This window comes from Erpetoichthys calabaricus, chromosome 3, assembly GCF_900747795.2.
Source record: "Erpetoichthys calabaricus chromosome 3, fErpCal1.3, whole genome shotgun sequence".
In the NCBI taxonomy this organism is placed as follows: domain Eukaryota; kingdom Metazoa; phylum Chordata; class Cladistia; order Polypteriformes; family Polypteridae; genus Erpetoichthys; species Erpetoichthys calabaricus.
This window is the reverse complement of record NC_041396.2, coordinates 959357-977248: the sequence shown is the minus strand read 5'-3', so window position 1 is coordinate 977248 and position 17892 is coordinate 959357. Positions and strand designations below refer to the sequence as shown.

Genomic DNA, 17892 nt, shown 5'->3' with positions numbered 1-17892 from the left:
CCAGGTGGATGAAAAGTGAAGGATAATCCATCTAAGTGGGTGACGTCACCACTGCCCACTGGAGCTGCACCAGGCACAGTGGCCGACACTCTGATTGTAGCCCCCTGCCTTGTTGTGTCCCATGGGTGGAGTCCTATGTGGCTGCCAGATGTGTACCACAGGTGACAAAGGAGACCCTGAAAACAAAAGCTGGGCACACAATGGGTAATTTTGCCCTTTCATAGTCCTTGGACCCAGGTTCAATTCCTAGCCGTATGTCATTCTATGTGGGGTCTGCATGTTCTCCCAGTGTTCATGTTCTCCTACAACCCAAAGGCATGCTGGGAGATTGCCCTGAAATTTGCCCTGAAACAAACCGATGTGCGCCCCCTACAGCTTGATTCCTGTATTGCACCCTTTGTATTTGGACCCTGAAGTAAGGATGAGGTGGAATCAGAAAAGAGGAAGATGAGGGAAGAACACTTGAGGGGTCCTTTGGCATCCATTCACGTATATAGCGTCATTAGGAGCATCCACCATCTGAAGACGCTTTACAGACCCACTAATAATAATTTATTGATTATTGTTAAGGGCGGCACAGTGGCGCAGTGGTAGCGCTGCTGCCTCTCAGTTAGGAGACCTGTCTGGGTTCACTTCCCGGGTCCTCCCTGCGTGGAGTTTGCATGTTCTCCCCGTGTCTGCCTGGGTTTCCTCCCACAGTCCAAAGACATGCAGGTTAGGTGCATTGGAGATCCTAAATTGTCCCGTGTGTGTGCCCTGCGGTGGGCTGGCACCCTGCCCAGGGTTTGTTCCTGCCTTGCGTCCTGTGCTGGCTGAGATTGGCACCAGAAGACCCTCGTGACCCTGTGTTTGGATAATGGATGGATGGTTCTTGCTATTATTACTGTAGACCCAATAACATTAATACCATAAACCCTCATCCAGCCGCCTCAGTCTGGTTTGGGCAGTCCTGGACTGGAGGTTAAAGTAGTGCCAGTCCATCACCGGGCACCTGGGTATACACACTGGGCTAGTTTAGTGTCTTTGGGGTAGAAGTCGAAGTACTGAGAGAAGAATCCACATGGACAGACATGCAAAGCCCACATAGATGACCATCAGGCACAGGATTTGAACTGGGCACTCACTGTGCCACCCAGTGATAGCATTAAATGAAGTGAACTGCCCAGTGTGTACACACACGCACACACCTGACCGTCTCACCACCTGCCTCCTTGGTGCCGCTGCTTACTTCTTCTGGGCACCGTCAGCAGTGTTTGGCATCTCGTCCCATCAAAGGATGGAAGGCAAAGACGTTGTGTATGCAGAAGGTCCACGCAGAGCGGATGAGGAGGCACCTGTGGGCACACACGTCAGACACACATGCTTGGAACTGGTCACCATAGCTCGCCACGTTCATATTTATGCCACATGCCCACTCAGGGTCAGCAGGTGTTCTCAGCAGCCCCTCATAAAGGCCTACTTGAGAGCTTTGAGGAGCTGATTTACTGCATTTGTAAATGAGCAGCGACACCCGGCATGTTACCAGGCTGGTGGGGTGTGCCAGCCGCTCCTCACACTGTGACCACACTGGGGTCTTCTAACTCTGCCTGATCTTATTGGACAGCTGGCCAAGTTGCCATCATTATGGGTGGACACTGGCCTTTCATCTTCTGGGACTGCAGTGGTCATTGATGCCATCTGTACCCAGGCTCGAGGCTTGGCACTCACTCAACCCATCATAGAAGGGTACAGCTGGCAGCCACCAGGCTTGAGCACATGGTGGGTGTGGCACATCAGAGATCACCATCAGGCTCAGTTCAGGATGTCCAATGACTGGAATGACACCCACACTGTCTCCTTGGCACTGCCCCCAACAGCTGGCTGGTAATGAAGGTCCTTGGCATTTTATCGCCTCAGTGTCCTCATTCTACCCACTGTCAAACAAGAAACATGGCAGCCAGACGGGCAATAGAGGCTGTATATGGCTCCTTATAGCATGGTGTACACATACAGGGACTTCGCAGGTCCGCTTCACTTGTTCTGGTGGTCTCTCTGTGTCACGAGCACAGGAAGGTAATGCACATAAAGCGCTCCAGTCACAGATGGTGCTGGTGATGCCTTTGTGGTAACCTGTCTGGTGCCCGCTCACCCTTGTATTCTGCCCTTCTGCTCAGGGTGGACAGAGGGGTCTGCCAGTGACTTGGCGTATTCTGCTCCTCTCATTCCATCTTACCATGTGTGAGACTTGCATTGTCACGAAAAGACGTCGTCTCGTGTGGAGAAGATGAAGGGGGCGGCGAGGAGGAGGTGCGCGTGACAGCAGTGACACCTAGTGGCCGGTCCGTGCATTACTTTGAGAAACGAGCCGCAGCCAAGTGCAGTACAAGTGTAGGATTGCGCGGGTCCTTCTTGCCCTCTTGTCCTGTGGTCAGAAGCCCCCCCAGAAATTCACTCAACACCCCGGCGCACTGAGCAGAGCTGCCTGACCTCGAAACGTCTGTCGTCCTTACCTGGAAGGTCTCGGATCGCGAGCAGAGTCCACAACAATATCTGCAGTTAGGGGCCGTGCTGACAGACAGATGGACACAGAGGTGTGAAAGGCGCTATATAGCAGCGGCGTGTCAGAGAGGGGAGGTGCAGTAGTGGTCACAATGGAATTCATGCACTCTGGGGGGCACTCTGGGGGTCCAGAGGGCGTCCCATAACTGGGCTTGCCTTTGTAATTGGCTTGATCTGTTGGGCTTCTCTTGAACTGATGTATAGATAGGAAAGGCACTATATGATAGATAGATAGATAGATAGATAGATAGATAGATAGATAGATAGATAGATAGATAGATAGATAGATAGATAGATGTGAAAGGCGCTATATAGATAGATAGATAGATAGATAGATAGATATAGATAGATAGATAGATAGATAGATAGATAGATGATAGAAAAGGCACTATATGATAGATGTGAAAGGCGCTATATGATAGATAAATATAGATAGATGTGAAAGGCGCTATATGATAGATAGATAGATAGATAGATAGATAGATAGATAGATGTGAAAGGCGCTATATGATAGATAGATAGATAGATAGATAGATAGATAGATGTGAAAGGTGCTATATGATAGATAGATAGATAGATAGATAGATAGATAGATAGATAGATAGATAGATAGATAGAGATGTGAAAGGCACTATATGAAAGAAGTGAAAGGCGCTATATGATAGATAAATATAGATAGATGTGAAAGGCGCTATATGATAGATAGATAGATAGATAGATAGATAGATAGATAGATAGATAGATAGATAGATGTGAAAGGCACTATATGATAGATGTGAAAGGCGCTATATGATAGATAAATATAGATAGATGTGAAAGGCGCTATATGTAGATAGATAGATAGATAGATAGATGTGAAAGGCGCTATATGATAGATAGATAAGATAGATAGATTGATAGATAGATAGATAGATTGTGAAAGGCGCTATATAGAAGATAGATAGATAGATAGTAGATAGATAGATAGATAGATAGATAGATAGATAGATAGATGTGAAAGGCACTATATGATAGATAGATAGATAGATAGATAGATAGATAGATAGATAGATAGATAGATGTGAAAGGCGGTATATGATAGATAGATAGATAGATAGATAGATAGATAGCTAGATAGATAGATAGATAGATAGATAGATAGATAGATGTGAAAGGCGCTATATGATAGATAGAGTGAAAGTCACTATATAGATAGATAGATAGATAGATAGATAGAGTGAAAGTCGCTGTATGATAGATAGATAGATAGATAGATAGATAGATAGATAGATAGATAGATAGATAGATAGATGTGAAAGGCGCTATATGATAGATAGATAACACTTCTCAAACAAATCCCTAGTGCCAGTAGGGTCTGCCCAGGACATCCCATGCCATCAGGTGACACCAGTCCGCTCACCAGATGAAGTCACACACTAAGGTGACCTTTTACTTTTTCCACTCGGCCCAGCACAGGATGTCTCATTTATGGTGGACGTCCAGCTCTCCTAAACCCCCAGACACAGACGCCCCTTTGGCCCTCCCGTAGCCAGACTGACGAGTCAAGTGTCGACCCCTTTGGACCACACTGAGCCCACGGTGGTGCCAGTGTGGTGTTGCTTTGAAGACCTGCCATGACTGGAGCTGCGCACTATTCCAGAATATTCTTAAGGAGGCCGTCCACTCACCTGTCCTCGCCTGAAGCTGAGGTGTTGTTGCGCCTGAAGCTGAGGTGTTGTTGCGTCACACAGCAGGACAGTGAAACAAAACACAAAAAGCAAGTCAGACATGTTGGGGTGGTCCGTCAAATTCCTGACTTGAGCCCAGCTGGGTGGACCTGAAACGAGCAGTTGGTGCTCAGAATGTCAAACATGTGAGCGTTAAAGCAGAGAGCGGGCTGAGAACCCCTCAAGAGTGATGTGACTGAGGTCACATGATAGGAAGCTAAGGGGGTGATTACTTTTTCACACGGGGTGTCCACTCTGTTCCCTTTCTGCCTGGTGGTCTGATGAGGCCCTTCAATGTGTCAAATATGTAAAAGCGGAGGATCTTAGGAAGGGGGCAGTAACTTTTTCCTTTTTTGGGGGGGGTTGGTGGAGTCCTGCATTTTAACAGGCTGAGCTCTTGTGCCCCCCGCTGGCCAGATGTAGAACTGTGAGTGCTCTCTGTGGTCTCTTTAGGCATGACATCAAATGACGGTGAGCACTTGGTCGAGAGCGATCCCATGGAAGAGGAGCTTCGGGACAAAATCGAGGAAGAGAAAAAGAGGTGAGTGCCCACCTGCCCGCCCAAATGCCGAGTCCACCCTGCGCCCCTCCATGCCATGTGTTTGGCGCTATATTCTCCGCCTTTGTTCCCTCAGTTTCTGCCATTGGTCAGCTCTGTGGCCCCGTTCGTAACGTCTGCGTAATGTGACGTGGTGGCTCATGGCAGACTGGGTCCCTGCTGCCATCGGCTCCGATTCTTCCCTTTAAATCTTTAATTGAAGATGAGGACGGGTGCCCACCGCACGACTGCTTATTGTCCATGTAAGGTTGTGGTGGGTTTGATTAACCTCAGATGTGGGAACGAGATGCTCAGAGGCTACCCATATGTCACACAATCCTCCAGCTCTGTGAGCCGGCCCCAGGCCAGGGTCCACACCTGAGACTTCCTGGTGACGATGGGACACTTGTCCCCCAAACTCCTGCTTGTCCCAGTGCAGGTTCCTGTGTGCACATCATCCTCTGTCACCTCCATCATGTCCTCTGCACTCCTCCTGGGCCCTCAGCTCCCATTGCTGCAGGACTAGAGGTCCCTTTCAAGAAGACCCCCCCTACTTGTGGACATGGCCTCATGTCCTGGTTGTGGCTTTCTGCAGATCCTGGACGTCTTCTTGTCCTCCTGCCCAGACAGTGGTCCACACTAAAAAACAAAAACCCTGCACATGACAAGGGCACAATGTCCTGCTGTCCTTCACAGGTAAAATCCCACAAGGACCCGTGGACACAAACCACAAGCCCACTGGGATTTGATCCCGATCTCCCAGTGCCCCTCCCAGCCTCCACGTCTTTACAAATCTGCATGGCCTCATTGTGACAAACACTGCGGGCCAGCGGGCAGGATCACTCCATGCACCCTGGTGGTCTCCCATAACTCCTGCGACTTGCCCCCCAAGTATCCATCCATCTATTATCTAACCTGCTATATCCTAACTACAGGGTCACGGGGGTCTGCTGGAGCCAATCCCAGCCAACACAGGGCGCAAGGCAGGAAACAAACCCCGGGCAGGGTGCCAGCCCACCACAGGGCACACACACACCAAGCACTCCACTAGGGACAATTTAGAATTGCCAATGCACCTAACCTGCATGTCTTTGGACTGTGGAAGGAGCCCCCCCCAGTATGATTTATTTATTTATTTTCTTCTCAGCTACAAAGCGATTCACGGCCGTCTGAAGAGCCTGAAGACCGAAATCGAACATCTGCAGCTCCTGCAGTACAAGGCCAAGGCGAAGCTGCAGAAGGACTTCGAGGGCTGGTGGGCGGACGAGGCGGCCCGCCTGCAGGTACGGCCCCTTTGTACAGTTGGCACAGCTGCCACCCCGTGCAGTGGGACTCTCATTGCCCTTTTCCGAGGTGCTGTGAAAAAGTATTTGCCCCCTTCCCGTTCTCCTCCGTTTTTACATATTTGACACGCCGAGTGGCCTCAGACCGTCAAGACAAAATGCAGCCTTGGAGAAAAGGGGGGCTGAGGGGACACACACACACACACTCAAGGAGTAAAGTCATCCAACGTCCCCACCGTTTGAACCCTTGGCTTGAGTGACATCTAAACGCTTCCGGTCACCTGCTTGATCTCCGTCTCTCACGTTGCTCTTTGCTTTGATTGCGACACACTGGGAGCTTTGAGGGTCTCGACTGCTGACTTTAGGGTCCTCTCTGTTGGGTTCAAGTCAGGACTTTGCAGTTGTCCACTTGCTTTGTGCTTTGACTCGTCGTCTTGCTGTTCAACCCCATGACGTTTCCAGTTCAAGTCACAGGCAGATGATTTGATGTTCTCCTTCGGAAGAATTCCTGCTTCCTTTATTAATGGCGGGACCTCCAAAGCCTCCCCATCCCATCACACCAACAGGCTCATCAACTCTTGACGTTCTTCACATTGTGTGCCAGACAGAGTGGGCCCCGTGTCATCTAAAGGGTTTGACTTTTGACTCCTCTGTCATCCTTCCAAAAGGCTCGGAGACCCTCCTGGTCCCTCACAACCAACCGTTTCTTAGATTTTGCTCCAAACTTGAAATGCCCTTAGCCTCCGAGGGGAGACACTCAGGTTTAAACATCTGAACATAATGATCAGGTCTTCTAGAATCTCTGTGTCGTGGTGACGGTCAGCAGATGTCGCATGATGAGGTTTCCACTCAACAGTGGATCTGAGTTACCGATCCGCTTCTGTCAGCTGTTTGAGGGGGCACTTACCTTTTCACACAGGTAACAAACAGAAGGAATTCAGATCTGCAACAGCACACCTGTGTTAAGTAGAAGGGCTGTTCTACGTTTCTTCTTGCCCCCTTTATCTAAAATGACACCTAACACCTGAAGCCATTCATTGTGACAGATAGGAGATAACAGGAAGGGGCAAATACTTTTTCACAGCATAGTTTTCAATGTCTTTGGAACCCACAGGAGTGCAGACACTGCTTCTGTGTGCCGGCTGGTCACATATCTCTCGTTAGGACCCCCCATGGTGGATTCTTTATGGATTGTGTTGCCCCCTTTAGGCTCAAGAGCAGAGGTCGGCGTCGAGTTCATCAGACAGACTCGCCAGCAGCGTTCCTCTGTCATCGTCATCGTCATCTTTGGATTCCCTTCACAAGTTCAGGTGAGGTCACTCGCCCAGGTGGGGACTTGAGGTTGAGTTTTGAGGGGAGAGCCTGAGATCTTCCTAAGCAACACTCGGGTACTCAAAGCGCAGAGATGTTCCGTCGGGCTCTCTGTTACCCGCTGCCTCAGGCGCAGATCCCGTTAGGAGGTGGCTCACATTGTGACGGCGGGCAGCTGTGGAGAACAGCATGATGGGGAGTGGAGTTGGCCCCCGCTGCCCGGCCCCCCTGATTCGGCGAGTCACTCTGGTCATTTATGTCCTCACCGGTGTGCTCTTCTTGTATTCGAATACAGAAATCCAAACCCTGGGCACACGAGGGAGGCGTCCCTGAGGAGCAGTTCAGACAGCCGCGTGGCATCAGCCTTGTCAGGTGGCAGGTAAGGAAAGGCGGGCGTGTGAGGGTCAGGTGACAAGTCTGGTCTCTGGACCGCAGCACATTCTGCTGTACAGTATACTGAAGACTACGCTGGTGGGTGGCTGACTGAACGAGGGGCGCTGAAGAGCTCTGACTGCCCATACAGGACTAGCGGTGGGCCGAGTGGAATGGACTTCAAGACTATCATACAAAATCAGTCAGCAGCACGTCCTCCGGATCAGGCGGTTCAACAATTTAATTAGAATTGCATATATGGAAGTTTATATATTATTATATTAAATATCTTAATAACACCCTAATGACACACTTCAACGAAGATGAAGTCCATCCATCATCTGACCTGCTATATCCTAACTACAGGGGTCACGGGGGGCTGCTGGAGCCAATCCCAGCCAACACAGGGCGCAAGGCGGAAAACAAATCCCCGGGCAGGGCGCCAGCCCACCGCAGGGCACACACACACCAAGCACACACTTGGGACAATTAGAATCGCCAATGCACCTCACCTGCATCACTTGTTGCAAATCCTTATCTACTGTAATACCGAGATTGGCCTTAAGATGGCACTAATGTTACAAAGTAAAACTAATGAATTTGCTGACGTCACAATTCCAAGCGCTTCGTTAACGTCACATATTCGGAAAGACCGTTAAAGGTACCCGACAGGCCGTGACGGACGTGCACGTTTAGGGGCCTCTTGTGATGCCCGTGCCTGTCTGTCCGTCACTCCGCCACTTTAGTCACACTGTGGCCCGCTCACCCTTTAAGGACGTGTCGCTCAGACATCACGAACAGGTCGCGTCGTACAACGTTCTGAAGTTTCTAAATCTTCCGTTGATAAGGCATCGGCCACATTGCTATCTCGTCCGTCCTGAAACGGAGAAACGCGCTGGGCGACTTCAGCTTCGAGGTGCTTCACCGATTCTGTGTTACCTTCAGAGCGCTCCCTCGAATCGGTGATTTTTGTACTTTTTTTTCACGCTTTGACTCGTTCGACTTCTGCCCCTCGCACTTTAACCCGTCGGCTGTCCTGGTGGTCGCGGAGCCCTCCGCCCTTCTCTCCATGAACTGTAGTCTGCAGTCGGGGTGCCGTTCAGCTCGTCCCACTTATATGTGTCTCTTCTGGTCCTCGGCCACCAACTCCGCTTATTGTCAAGGAACGCTCGTCTGGTGGCTCGTGGTGGCGGCGCCGGTGTCCTCAGGTGCACAATCGAACCTCGCAACCCGTCGAAATGTGCGCCAAAGCCGTTCTGCGCACGCGCGGTATACATTTATTCTCTAACAAGAGTCAATAATTAAGCTACTTAAATAAACACATTACACGAATTAAAACAGACACTACTAACATTATTATTTGTCATTGAAGACATTAGGGACAAACGTATCCAATAATTTCATCCAATTCCTTTCTCATTTTAATCTGTTTTTGGTCCAGTATTGTGATTTTAAGCCGAACCTGATTGGTTTGCGTAGACTTAGATAACAAGTTGACTGATTCAGAGTCACACCAGAAAAATCTCAGGCTCCTTTTAGTCGGGTCAGTATTTACAGGTGTAGCACAAATCGACACAACACTGGCAGTCATTCATTAACAGCGGTACGAGCGACAAACGGGATGTGCCACCGCGAAGATGTCATTGTCACCTCACTCGAACCGCAGTCCGCCGTGTGCCAAAACCGTGGAGTCACCATGAGCCTCTTCTTGGGCCCCGTTTTAGCTCCTTTGTGAAGAGCCGACACTGAAAAAGAAATTAAATGAATTCTGTTTAAGGGAAGCCATTGCACACTTCAACCCACAAATGTGGAATTCCAATTATTATCTGCCTCTGTGTTTAGTAGCAGCGCAGCTGTTTGCTACAATGTGTTAAGTAACTACAACTCGGGCAAAAAAGATATATATAATAAAATTAAAATAATAAACAAAATATATATAAAAATATATAAATAAATTAAAAGAATAAAAAATATATAATAAAATTAAAATAATAAATAAAATATGTAATAAAATTAAAATAATAAAAAAAATATGTAATAAAATTTAAATAATAAATAAAAATATGTATAAAAATAAAAATATAAATAAAATTAAAATATTATAATAAAATATATAATAAAATAATAAACATATATAATAAAAATAATAAATAATATTTTTTGCTGAGTTGAACTTATATAGACAGAATATTTTATAGAATATATTAGAATAAATATATATATAGATGTTTTCATTTATTTTTTCACGTCATGTTTTTGCACCTAAATAAATGTATGTAAATTCTACTTAATATGTTGTTATTACTAAATATGTTATTTTATTACTACAGTACATATATTTAAAGCCGTGATGAAATTTGTTAATTCACAGCATAGATTAATTCAGTAATGCTGAAAGAATAAGCCAATAATAATAACCTTTTAAACAAGAGGGTGTAATAAACACTCCACTCCTCATTTATAACATATCACTATATAAAGTGTATGACTGTACTTCATTCCTGTTGGTTGATTGCCTTGCATTGCAAGCACAGAAATAGACGCCGTTGTGACGTCGGGTGTGCGACAAGTTGGCCAAGCGAATCAACAAATAAACAAACAAATAAATAAATAACAAGGGACCTGATTGGACGTCCACCACCGCACAAAACCGCGAGGTCTCCGACTTTTCTTCAGCAGCACCAAAGGCCGGCGGGCCAGAAGGCGTCAAAAGGAGGAGGGGCTTTATATCAAAGTGGGGCGGTCGGGTACGTCAAACGTTAAATCGAGTTCATTCATCGGGAATATCGGAATCTTGCGTTTTACAGGTTTAATAAAAAGTGTTCATGTTGAGTAAGAAGAACATAAAGTAGCGGGGTCGTTACAGCAGACCCCGAGGCTGATTACGTGTCTGCTAAAAGAAGAGAATTCTCAGGCTTTGCCGGTGTGGTCTCTGACAGGCTTTTTAAAAAAAATTATCAACAGCACCAGAAACAGCCGCTCGGCTGCCCCAAAGCTGACCGATTTTGGTCGAATGATCTTCATTCAGATGAGTGACGTCAGCCGCCCTCGCAGGTTCTTTTTTTTTCGGTGTATTCAATGCCGATCACTCGCTGCGCTCTCCTCTCGTTATTACTTATGACTTTGACAGCAATGTTATAACGGCCTCTTGGATGAAGTAAATAAAATACTCCAGCCATACTGTTGGGAGGGTCGCGTGTTTCGAAGACCCCCCACTGCCATGCCGCTTTCTGCTTACAGGCCCCCTGGAGTGCCGGGCTCCGCCATCCCTCTGACTGGAAACCCCCTGGTGGACGCGGATATCGTGGCTTTCGTGAAGGCGAGACAGACCATCCATCAGAGGATAGGTAAGGAACAGAGTGGGCGTGCGAGTGGGCATGGAGGTGCTGCCACCTGCCCGGACAGGGCTTCCGATCTTCTGGGCACTGCTGGCATGTTCTCAAAGTGCCCTCATTAAAGTCAGGGGCTGGCTGTGTACAGTATTTATATTTACTGTACAGGAAATGATAAGAACGTTTTACTTCTATAGCGCCTTCCACACGTGCAAAGCACGTCACAAGAATTCAAAATGAGCAATGGAGAAAAAAAAAAATAAAAATAGGAAAGAAATGAAGAGATCGACAGGAAAAAGGGGCTACAGAAGAGACAGTTACAGTGGATTGAAGGATATGAAAGGCGCTATATAACAGAAAGACATTAAAGGAGCTGGTTACAATGGAGAGAAGGAAACAAGTCAGATAGATAGGTAGGTAAGAAAGGCGCTATATAAAAGATAGCTGTGAAAAGTGCTAAATAATATGTAGGCAGGTAAATATGAGGGGCGCTAGATAATAACTAGTTAGCTAGAATGGAGAGGATCTCTATAAGGATAGCGATGAAAGGCGCTATACACAAAATATACATTTCTGTGCAAGAGACTGTAATGCAGTGTAGCACAGATAGAAGGAGACGGTAAGGTGCAGTGTGATAGATAGATAGATAGATAGATAGATAGATAGATAGATAGATAGATAGATAGATAGATAGATAGAGTGAAAGGCAGTATATGATAGATAGATAGAGTGAAAGGCACTATATAATTAAAATATAGATAGATATAGAGTGAAAGGCACTATATAATTAAAATATAGATAGATAGATAGAGTGAAAGGCGCTATATAATAGAGTGAAAGGCACTGTATGATAGATAGATAGATAGATAGATAGATAGATAGATAGAGTGAAAGGCAGTATATGATGGATAGATAGATAGAGTGAAAGGCACTATATAATTAAAATATAGATAGATATATAGATAGATATAGAGTGAAAGGCACTATATAATTAAAATATAGATAGATATAGAGTGAAAGGCACTATATAATTAAAATATAGATAGATAGATAGAGTGAAAGGCGCTATATAATAGAGTGAAAGGCACTGTATGATAGATAGATAGATAGTTAGATAGATAGATAGATAGATAGATAGATAGATAGATAGATAGATAGATAGATATGAAAGGTGCTACATAACAGGCACATGGAGTGAAAGGCACTAGATGGCAGATAGAGAGATAATTATAAAAAGTGCTATTTAATATTTATATATATTTATTAAAAACAGAGCTAAGCAGAGCGCTCTACTGTATGCCACGTACATCCGTCTGAAAGGTGCTATATAACAGATAGACAGATGTGAAATGTTCAGTTTACAGTAAATTAGCAAAAATGAAAGAGACTGTCATAGATATATAGCAGGGTATGAAAGGCACTATATAGATTGAATGATTAAAAGAGAAGATGTTCTGTATTAGCTAGATAATTGTGTATAAAGGGTTAAATACAACAGATATAAAACTTGACTGATTAATGTGAAAGGCACTATATAATGGCTGGACAGGAGAGATTTGAAAGGCACTGGGTGGCACGGTGGCGCTGCTGCCTCCCATCCCAGGTCATCTCTGCCTGGAGTCTGCATGTTCTCCCGGTGTGTTGGTGGGTTTTCTTCAGGTGCTCAGGTGTTCCCCTCACAGTCCTCAGACATGCAGGGTGGGTGGACTGGTTATGCTAAACTGGTCCCTGTGTGTGTGTGAGGACTGGCGCTCTATCCAGCTGCCGTTCCTGCCTTTCGCCCAGTGACTGCTGCCCTTGCTGTATGACACTGTAATAGATAGGGAGGTAGGTGTGAAAGGCACTATATAAATGTAATTACCTGGATACACAGATATAAGGGAGGGACCCTATACATTAGGGTAAAAGACTGGCAGGACACCATCAACAACATTTCCGTTTATATGACAGACAGATGTGAAATGTCTGATACGCAGTGCATGACTGCTGTAGCTCTGAAGGTGACATGTATGTGTGACAGACGGACACAGAGACCCCATTGATGACGTAGATTATTAGTTGCTATTCATACAGTAGTCAGATCAATCGATTAACATGAAAGGCTCTCTATGATGGAGGGTTAGGACAGACACCCTAATTCAGGTATCCAACAGACAGCTATTAAAGGCGTATATCACATAAGAAGGCAGGCCGAGTCAAGGCGCTATATACGCACGCATGATTGCGACTGTGGCACACACAGAGCCCAGGGCGGTGCCACGTTGCTCAGACTCTTTGACGTGCCCGTCGTCTGCCTGTCCTGTTTGGCTTTTGATAAGTTAATGCATCCATCGATGTTTCTTATCGCGCCCTCCCGTGAAGCGTCTCTCGCTCTCGAGTGGTCTGCTGCTGGGTTCTGCGCCCGTCACGCGCTGGGCTCCCCATTAGCCGCCTCCATATCAGATGGCGCAGCAGGGACGGCCATTAGGCCTCTGGGACAGGGCTGTGCAAACACGGCGGCAGACTTTCCACTTCACGCTTCAGCAGCGCTGCTCTCCTGGTGGAATCCCCTCGGTGTCGGCGCACCTGATTGTCACTCCTGGCCATGTGACCTCGGATGGCGGTAGAGAAGCTGCAGGTAGCGTGACGGGTCGCAGCTCCTGACATTTCCCCGGCGTTGTGTCCATGAAGTGTTCTTACCTGTCACAGGTGACTTGAGGCTCAGCACTGCAGTGTCAGTGGGGCGGACTCACCAGACGAGTGGGCTCAGTGGCAGACGGTGGCAGTGGCAGTCAAGTCAGCCATTTAATGATGTGGCAGACGTCACAAGGTGCTTTGAAAAGGAAACAGGATGTGAGGTGACACAATGGCGTGACACGACGACATGAAACAACGCGGACTAAGAGCTGATTGGCTGCAGGGGAGAGTCAGCCTTGGAGAAAGGGGCGGAGCATCACGCACATCTGGTGGTTACGACCAATAGAACCCGACGGTCACACCGTGGGCTGGAGGTCTGTAGATGGGGGGGCACTCCAGTATACGGGAGTCAGTTAAACGTACAGAGTAATGGGGTAGCCAGGCCAGGAAAAGGGGGCAACTCGAAGTTAGAAGCCAATGAGCCCCCCGGTCAGTCCAAGGGTGAAATGTGGACATGGCGAGGGTCATTATCAGGGAATTAGACTCGGGCTCAGGTGCATCCATTTGGGGGCTTTGAAGGAAAATGGGCGGGGCTTAAACAGAGATTTGAAAGTCAAAGGGGGGGGGGGCCACAAAGAGCTGAAGGTATGAGGCAGTGGCCACCAGGGGGCGCAGCAGAGACACAAGTCACCATAACCCACGTCACACAATTCTGTTTCCTTCCTCCAAACCTCCCCAGGTGAGCTTTGTCCTCCCTTTCTGGACTTCAAATCCGTGAGGATGGCAGAGGGGCTGCTTTTATACCCGCGTACGTCTGGTGCCAGCACTTGATCCCAGGAAGCACTTCTGGATCAGACTGTGCAGTTCTCTGGTGGCCACCGTGGAACCCAACAGGTCAAGTCTGGAATCTCCACAGCCAGGAGGCTCCACCCGGGAGCTCCAAGTACCTGGAGTCAGATGAGCCTCCAACAACCCAAAGTGGAGCTCTGGAGGTCTGCAGCTGGACTCTGTTGGCACCCACTGGCTGCAGAGATACATCCTTAGGCAGGGATGCCCTTCCAAACTACAAGTCCCATGCTGCCCTGTTGGTGTCCAAACCAGAGCCATACCAGAGGAGCACTGCCCCCCGGTGTACTGGCAGAGCACCTGTCCTGAGCAGGACGTCTCCCTCTGCCCATCCATCCATTACACTGACTGCCTGTGGAAGAGAACACCACACACGATGTCCCTGTGTCCCCTTAGACTGTCCACTGTCCTGGCCTTCTGCCCGGGTAAGGGAAGCCAGTCCGTCCCAGCTGGGGTACCAGCCCATACCTGAGAGGAGAGGCCAGCAAAGGTTAAAGTTAGTAAATGAATTATTAAATATGGGGGGGGGGGGCAATAAGAGGGGCGTGGCCAGACATGAAATTTGAATGGAATCCCAAAAGAGCCAAAGGTCAGAACTCCGAGTTAGGGGCGGGGCTTAGGTCCACATTTGACAAAACAGAACCAATAGGACGTCACGACGCTCGGCCCCTGGGCTCAGCCACAGATAGGGGGCGCTGCAGTCAGTCCAAGGCGAGGGGGCAGCAGAGAGCTGAATGTACAGCGTGCCCTCAGTGGGCTCCTGGTTTAGAGTGCTGGGTTTGTTTGATGCCCACGGTGGGTCACTGAACTGCTTCAGCTGGCTGAGCTCCAGTTGGAGAAGATGATGTAGACTGGGATGCTGTGGGCGCCAGAAAGGCGCTATATGAGATGAGGCTAGTCCGGGTCGATGGTGCTGCATGCCCTGCTTTCCTTTACTTCCTCATCAAGACCAAAGGCTCTGTGCCAACTCCAGGGCCCACTCACACTAAGCCACAACCCCAGCAGCACTAACTGGTCTCAAATTCCCGGGGTCAGCCTGGCGCGTCTTTTCACGGGACAGGGGGGCCATTGGCCTAAGATCTTCTTCTTGGGGTTTTTCAGTGTTTTTAAACCAGTTTGGAGTGTTGGGGTGCTGGGGTCTGTCCCAGTAACAACAGGTACAGTCCTGGATGGGATGGCCAGGCCATTGTAGGCCGTTGGCGGGATGGACTGCCTGTCTGCTCAGGGCACGTGTGACTCCACAGGATGGCTACATTGAGCCAGACGGGCACCACTGCCAAAGCGGACCTCGGCTCCCCCAAAAGTCATCCTTTGTTCTTTTTCTTTTTTCTCTGCCAGGCCTTCAGAATAAATAAATTACTTGGGGCGCCTCTACGTCACTCAGCTGCTGCTTGTCACTGCCAGGCTGGCACCGGACTTCAAGGACCAATCTGTCATCCCAAATAGACTGGCACAGATCCCGACCGCGGGGACAATGAGAGAAGACTTCGGTGTCCAGCAGGGGGCACCCTGTTGTATGAAAGCCACCAATCATTGAGCAAATTTGTCACATCAACTTTTGTATTTTATTTTTTTTTCCATAAACTTGATTTTTTTATAAAGATGAAGAAATAATTGAAACAAAACACAAGAACACCGAGTCGAGTTTATGTGACCAAACCCCACTGATATGGTCCACCGTCCAGCCACCCGTCATACCCCAGGGGTCTCTTCAGGGCAAATGTCTTTATATAGTGCCTTTCAGTGGCCAGCAGCACAGCTGATCCCACAGTGCTCAGTAAATCAGTGGCATATCTGGAATCCATCCGTCCATCCATCTTCTCACCAGCAGGTGCCAGTCCATTGGAGGGTACCGTCTCACCCACACCTGCTCTCACTTCACCAGTTAATCAAATGCCAATGCTGCCAGTACACTGTCTGTTTATCCTAAGTGCCACTCTGAGGTTCAAACCCACAGTTTCTATCAGGTGACCAGACGCCCTTCGGGTTACATGGATGGTAAGTGCTGGAGGACTCGACCTTATTAGTCATTTTATATAAAACTTCTTAACCACTAGGGGGCCCCACTGGGAGTGAGCTGACGGTTTCTCAGTTCGTGCCACGCACTCTTTGCACTTCTCCGCGATTCTCCTCACCCTGTGCTGGAGAGCATGAGAGCCGTTGGTCCGCAGCTGCAGATGGCGAGCGATTGAGCACCAGCTGGCACACATCTCAATGTGGGGGGTCAGTCATGCTGTTCTGCTTCAAAAGGGGGATTACAGAGAGGTGGACCAGGAGGCAAACACAGGAGTTCAGGGTCGTGACTGGTGGGCATCGCTAAACGAAAGTGAGAGTCCAAAATCAGCTGGGAGTTCTGCGCAAAACAGAGCCACAGGGAAAAGAAAATCTGCAGTCTCAGGATAATGTGTCGGTGCCATGCCAGTCACACCCAGCAACTGGCAGCAATGGGACCAGAAAATGGCATCATGGAAATTCCAGAGCATAATTCACCTTAATAAAAAGACAAGTGTCTGTCGATCTGTGTGTCCATCCGGTTGCTACTGTATGTCTCTATCATTCCAACAGATGGCACATTGCAAACAATACTACTGCTCTTCCAAATCCTATATCAAAATGTCATATAACAGAGAACTATGCATTGCATTTGTAATTCCAACAGAGGGCACATCATAAACATTTGTAGCAAAAAAATAAATTTCATTTATCATTCCAACAGATGGTGCATCACAGACATTAACACTGATTTTACAAAACCCATATCAAATGGCATATAACACAGACATGTGCATTGCATTTATCATTCCAACAGATGGTGCATTACAGACATTAACAGTGCTTTAGAAAATCCAATACCAAATGGCATACAACAGAGAAATATGCATTGCATTTGTAATTCCAACAGAGGGCACGTCATAAGCAGTCAGTCAGTCATTATCCAACCCACTATATCCTAACATAGGGTCATGGAGTCTGCTGGAGCTAATCCCAGCCAACACAGGGCGCAAGGTAGGAACAAATCCCAGGGCAGGGTGCCAGCCCACCACAGGGTACACACACACACTAGGGACAATTTAGGATCACCAATGCACCTAATCTGCATGTCCTTGGACTCTGGGAGAAAACCGGAGCACATGGAGGAAACCCATGCAGACATGGGTAGAACATACAAACTCCACACAGGAAGGGAACCCGGGTCTCCTAACTGTGAGGCAGCAGCGCTACCACTGTGCCACCGTGCCGCCCCACATCATAAACATTTATAGCAAAAAAAAAATACATTTCATTATTCCAACAGATGGTGCATCACAGACATTAACGCTGCTTTTACAAATCCCATATCAAATGTCATA

The 17892-nt window shown here is 47.7% G+C and overlaps 1 protein-coding gene across 1 annotated transcript in view; it reads left to right on the top strand.

Annotated features, from left to right (window-relative positions):
- Positions 1-16113, top strand: part of kif6 (kinesin family member 6) — a 125372-nt gene extending 109259 nt beyond the window's left edge. The window contains exons 17-22 of the mRNA XM_028796324.2: positions 4698-4785; positions 5930-6065; positions 7275-7375; positions 7672-7755; positions 10989-11095; positions 15881-16113. Coding sequence (XP_028652157.2) covers positions 4698-4785; positions 5930-6065; positions 7275-7375; positions 7672-7755; positions 10989-11095; positions 15881-15897 — 533 coding nt within the window. The 3' untranslated portion in view covers positions 15898-16113. The remainder of the gene's footprint in view (positions 1-4697; positions 4786-5929; positions 6066-7274; positions 7376-7671; positions 7756-10988; positions 11096-15880) is intronic.
- Positions 16114-17892: the final 1779 nt, after the last annotated feature.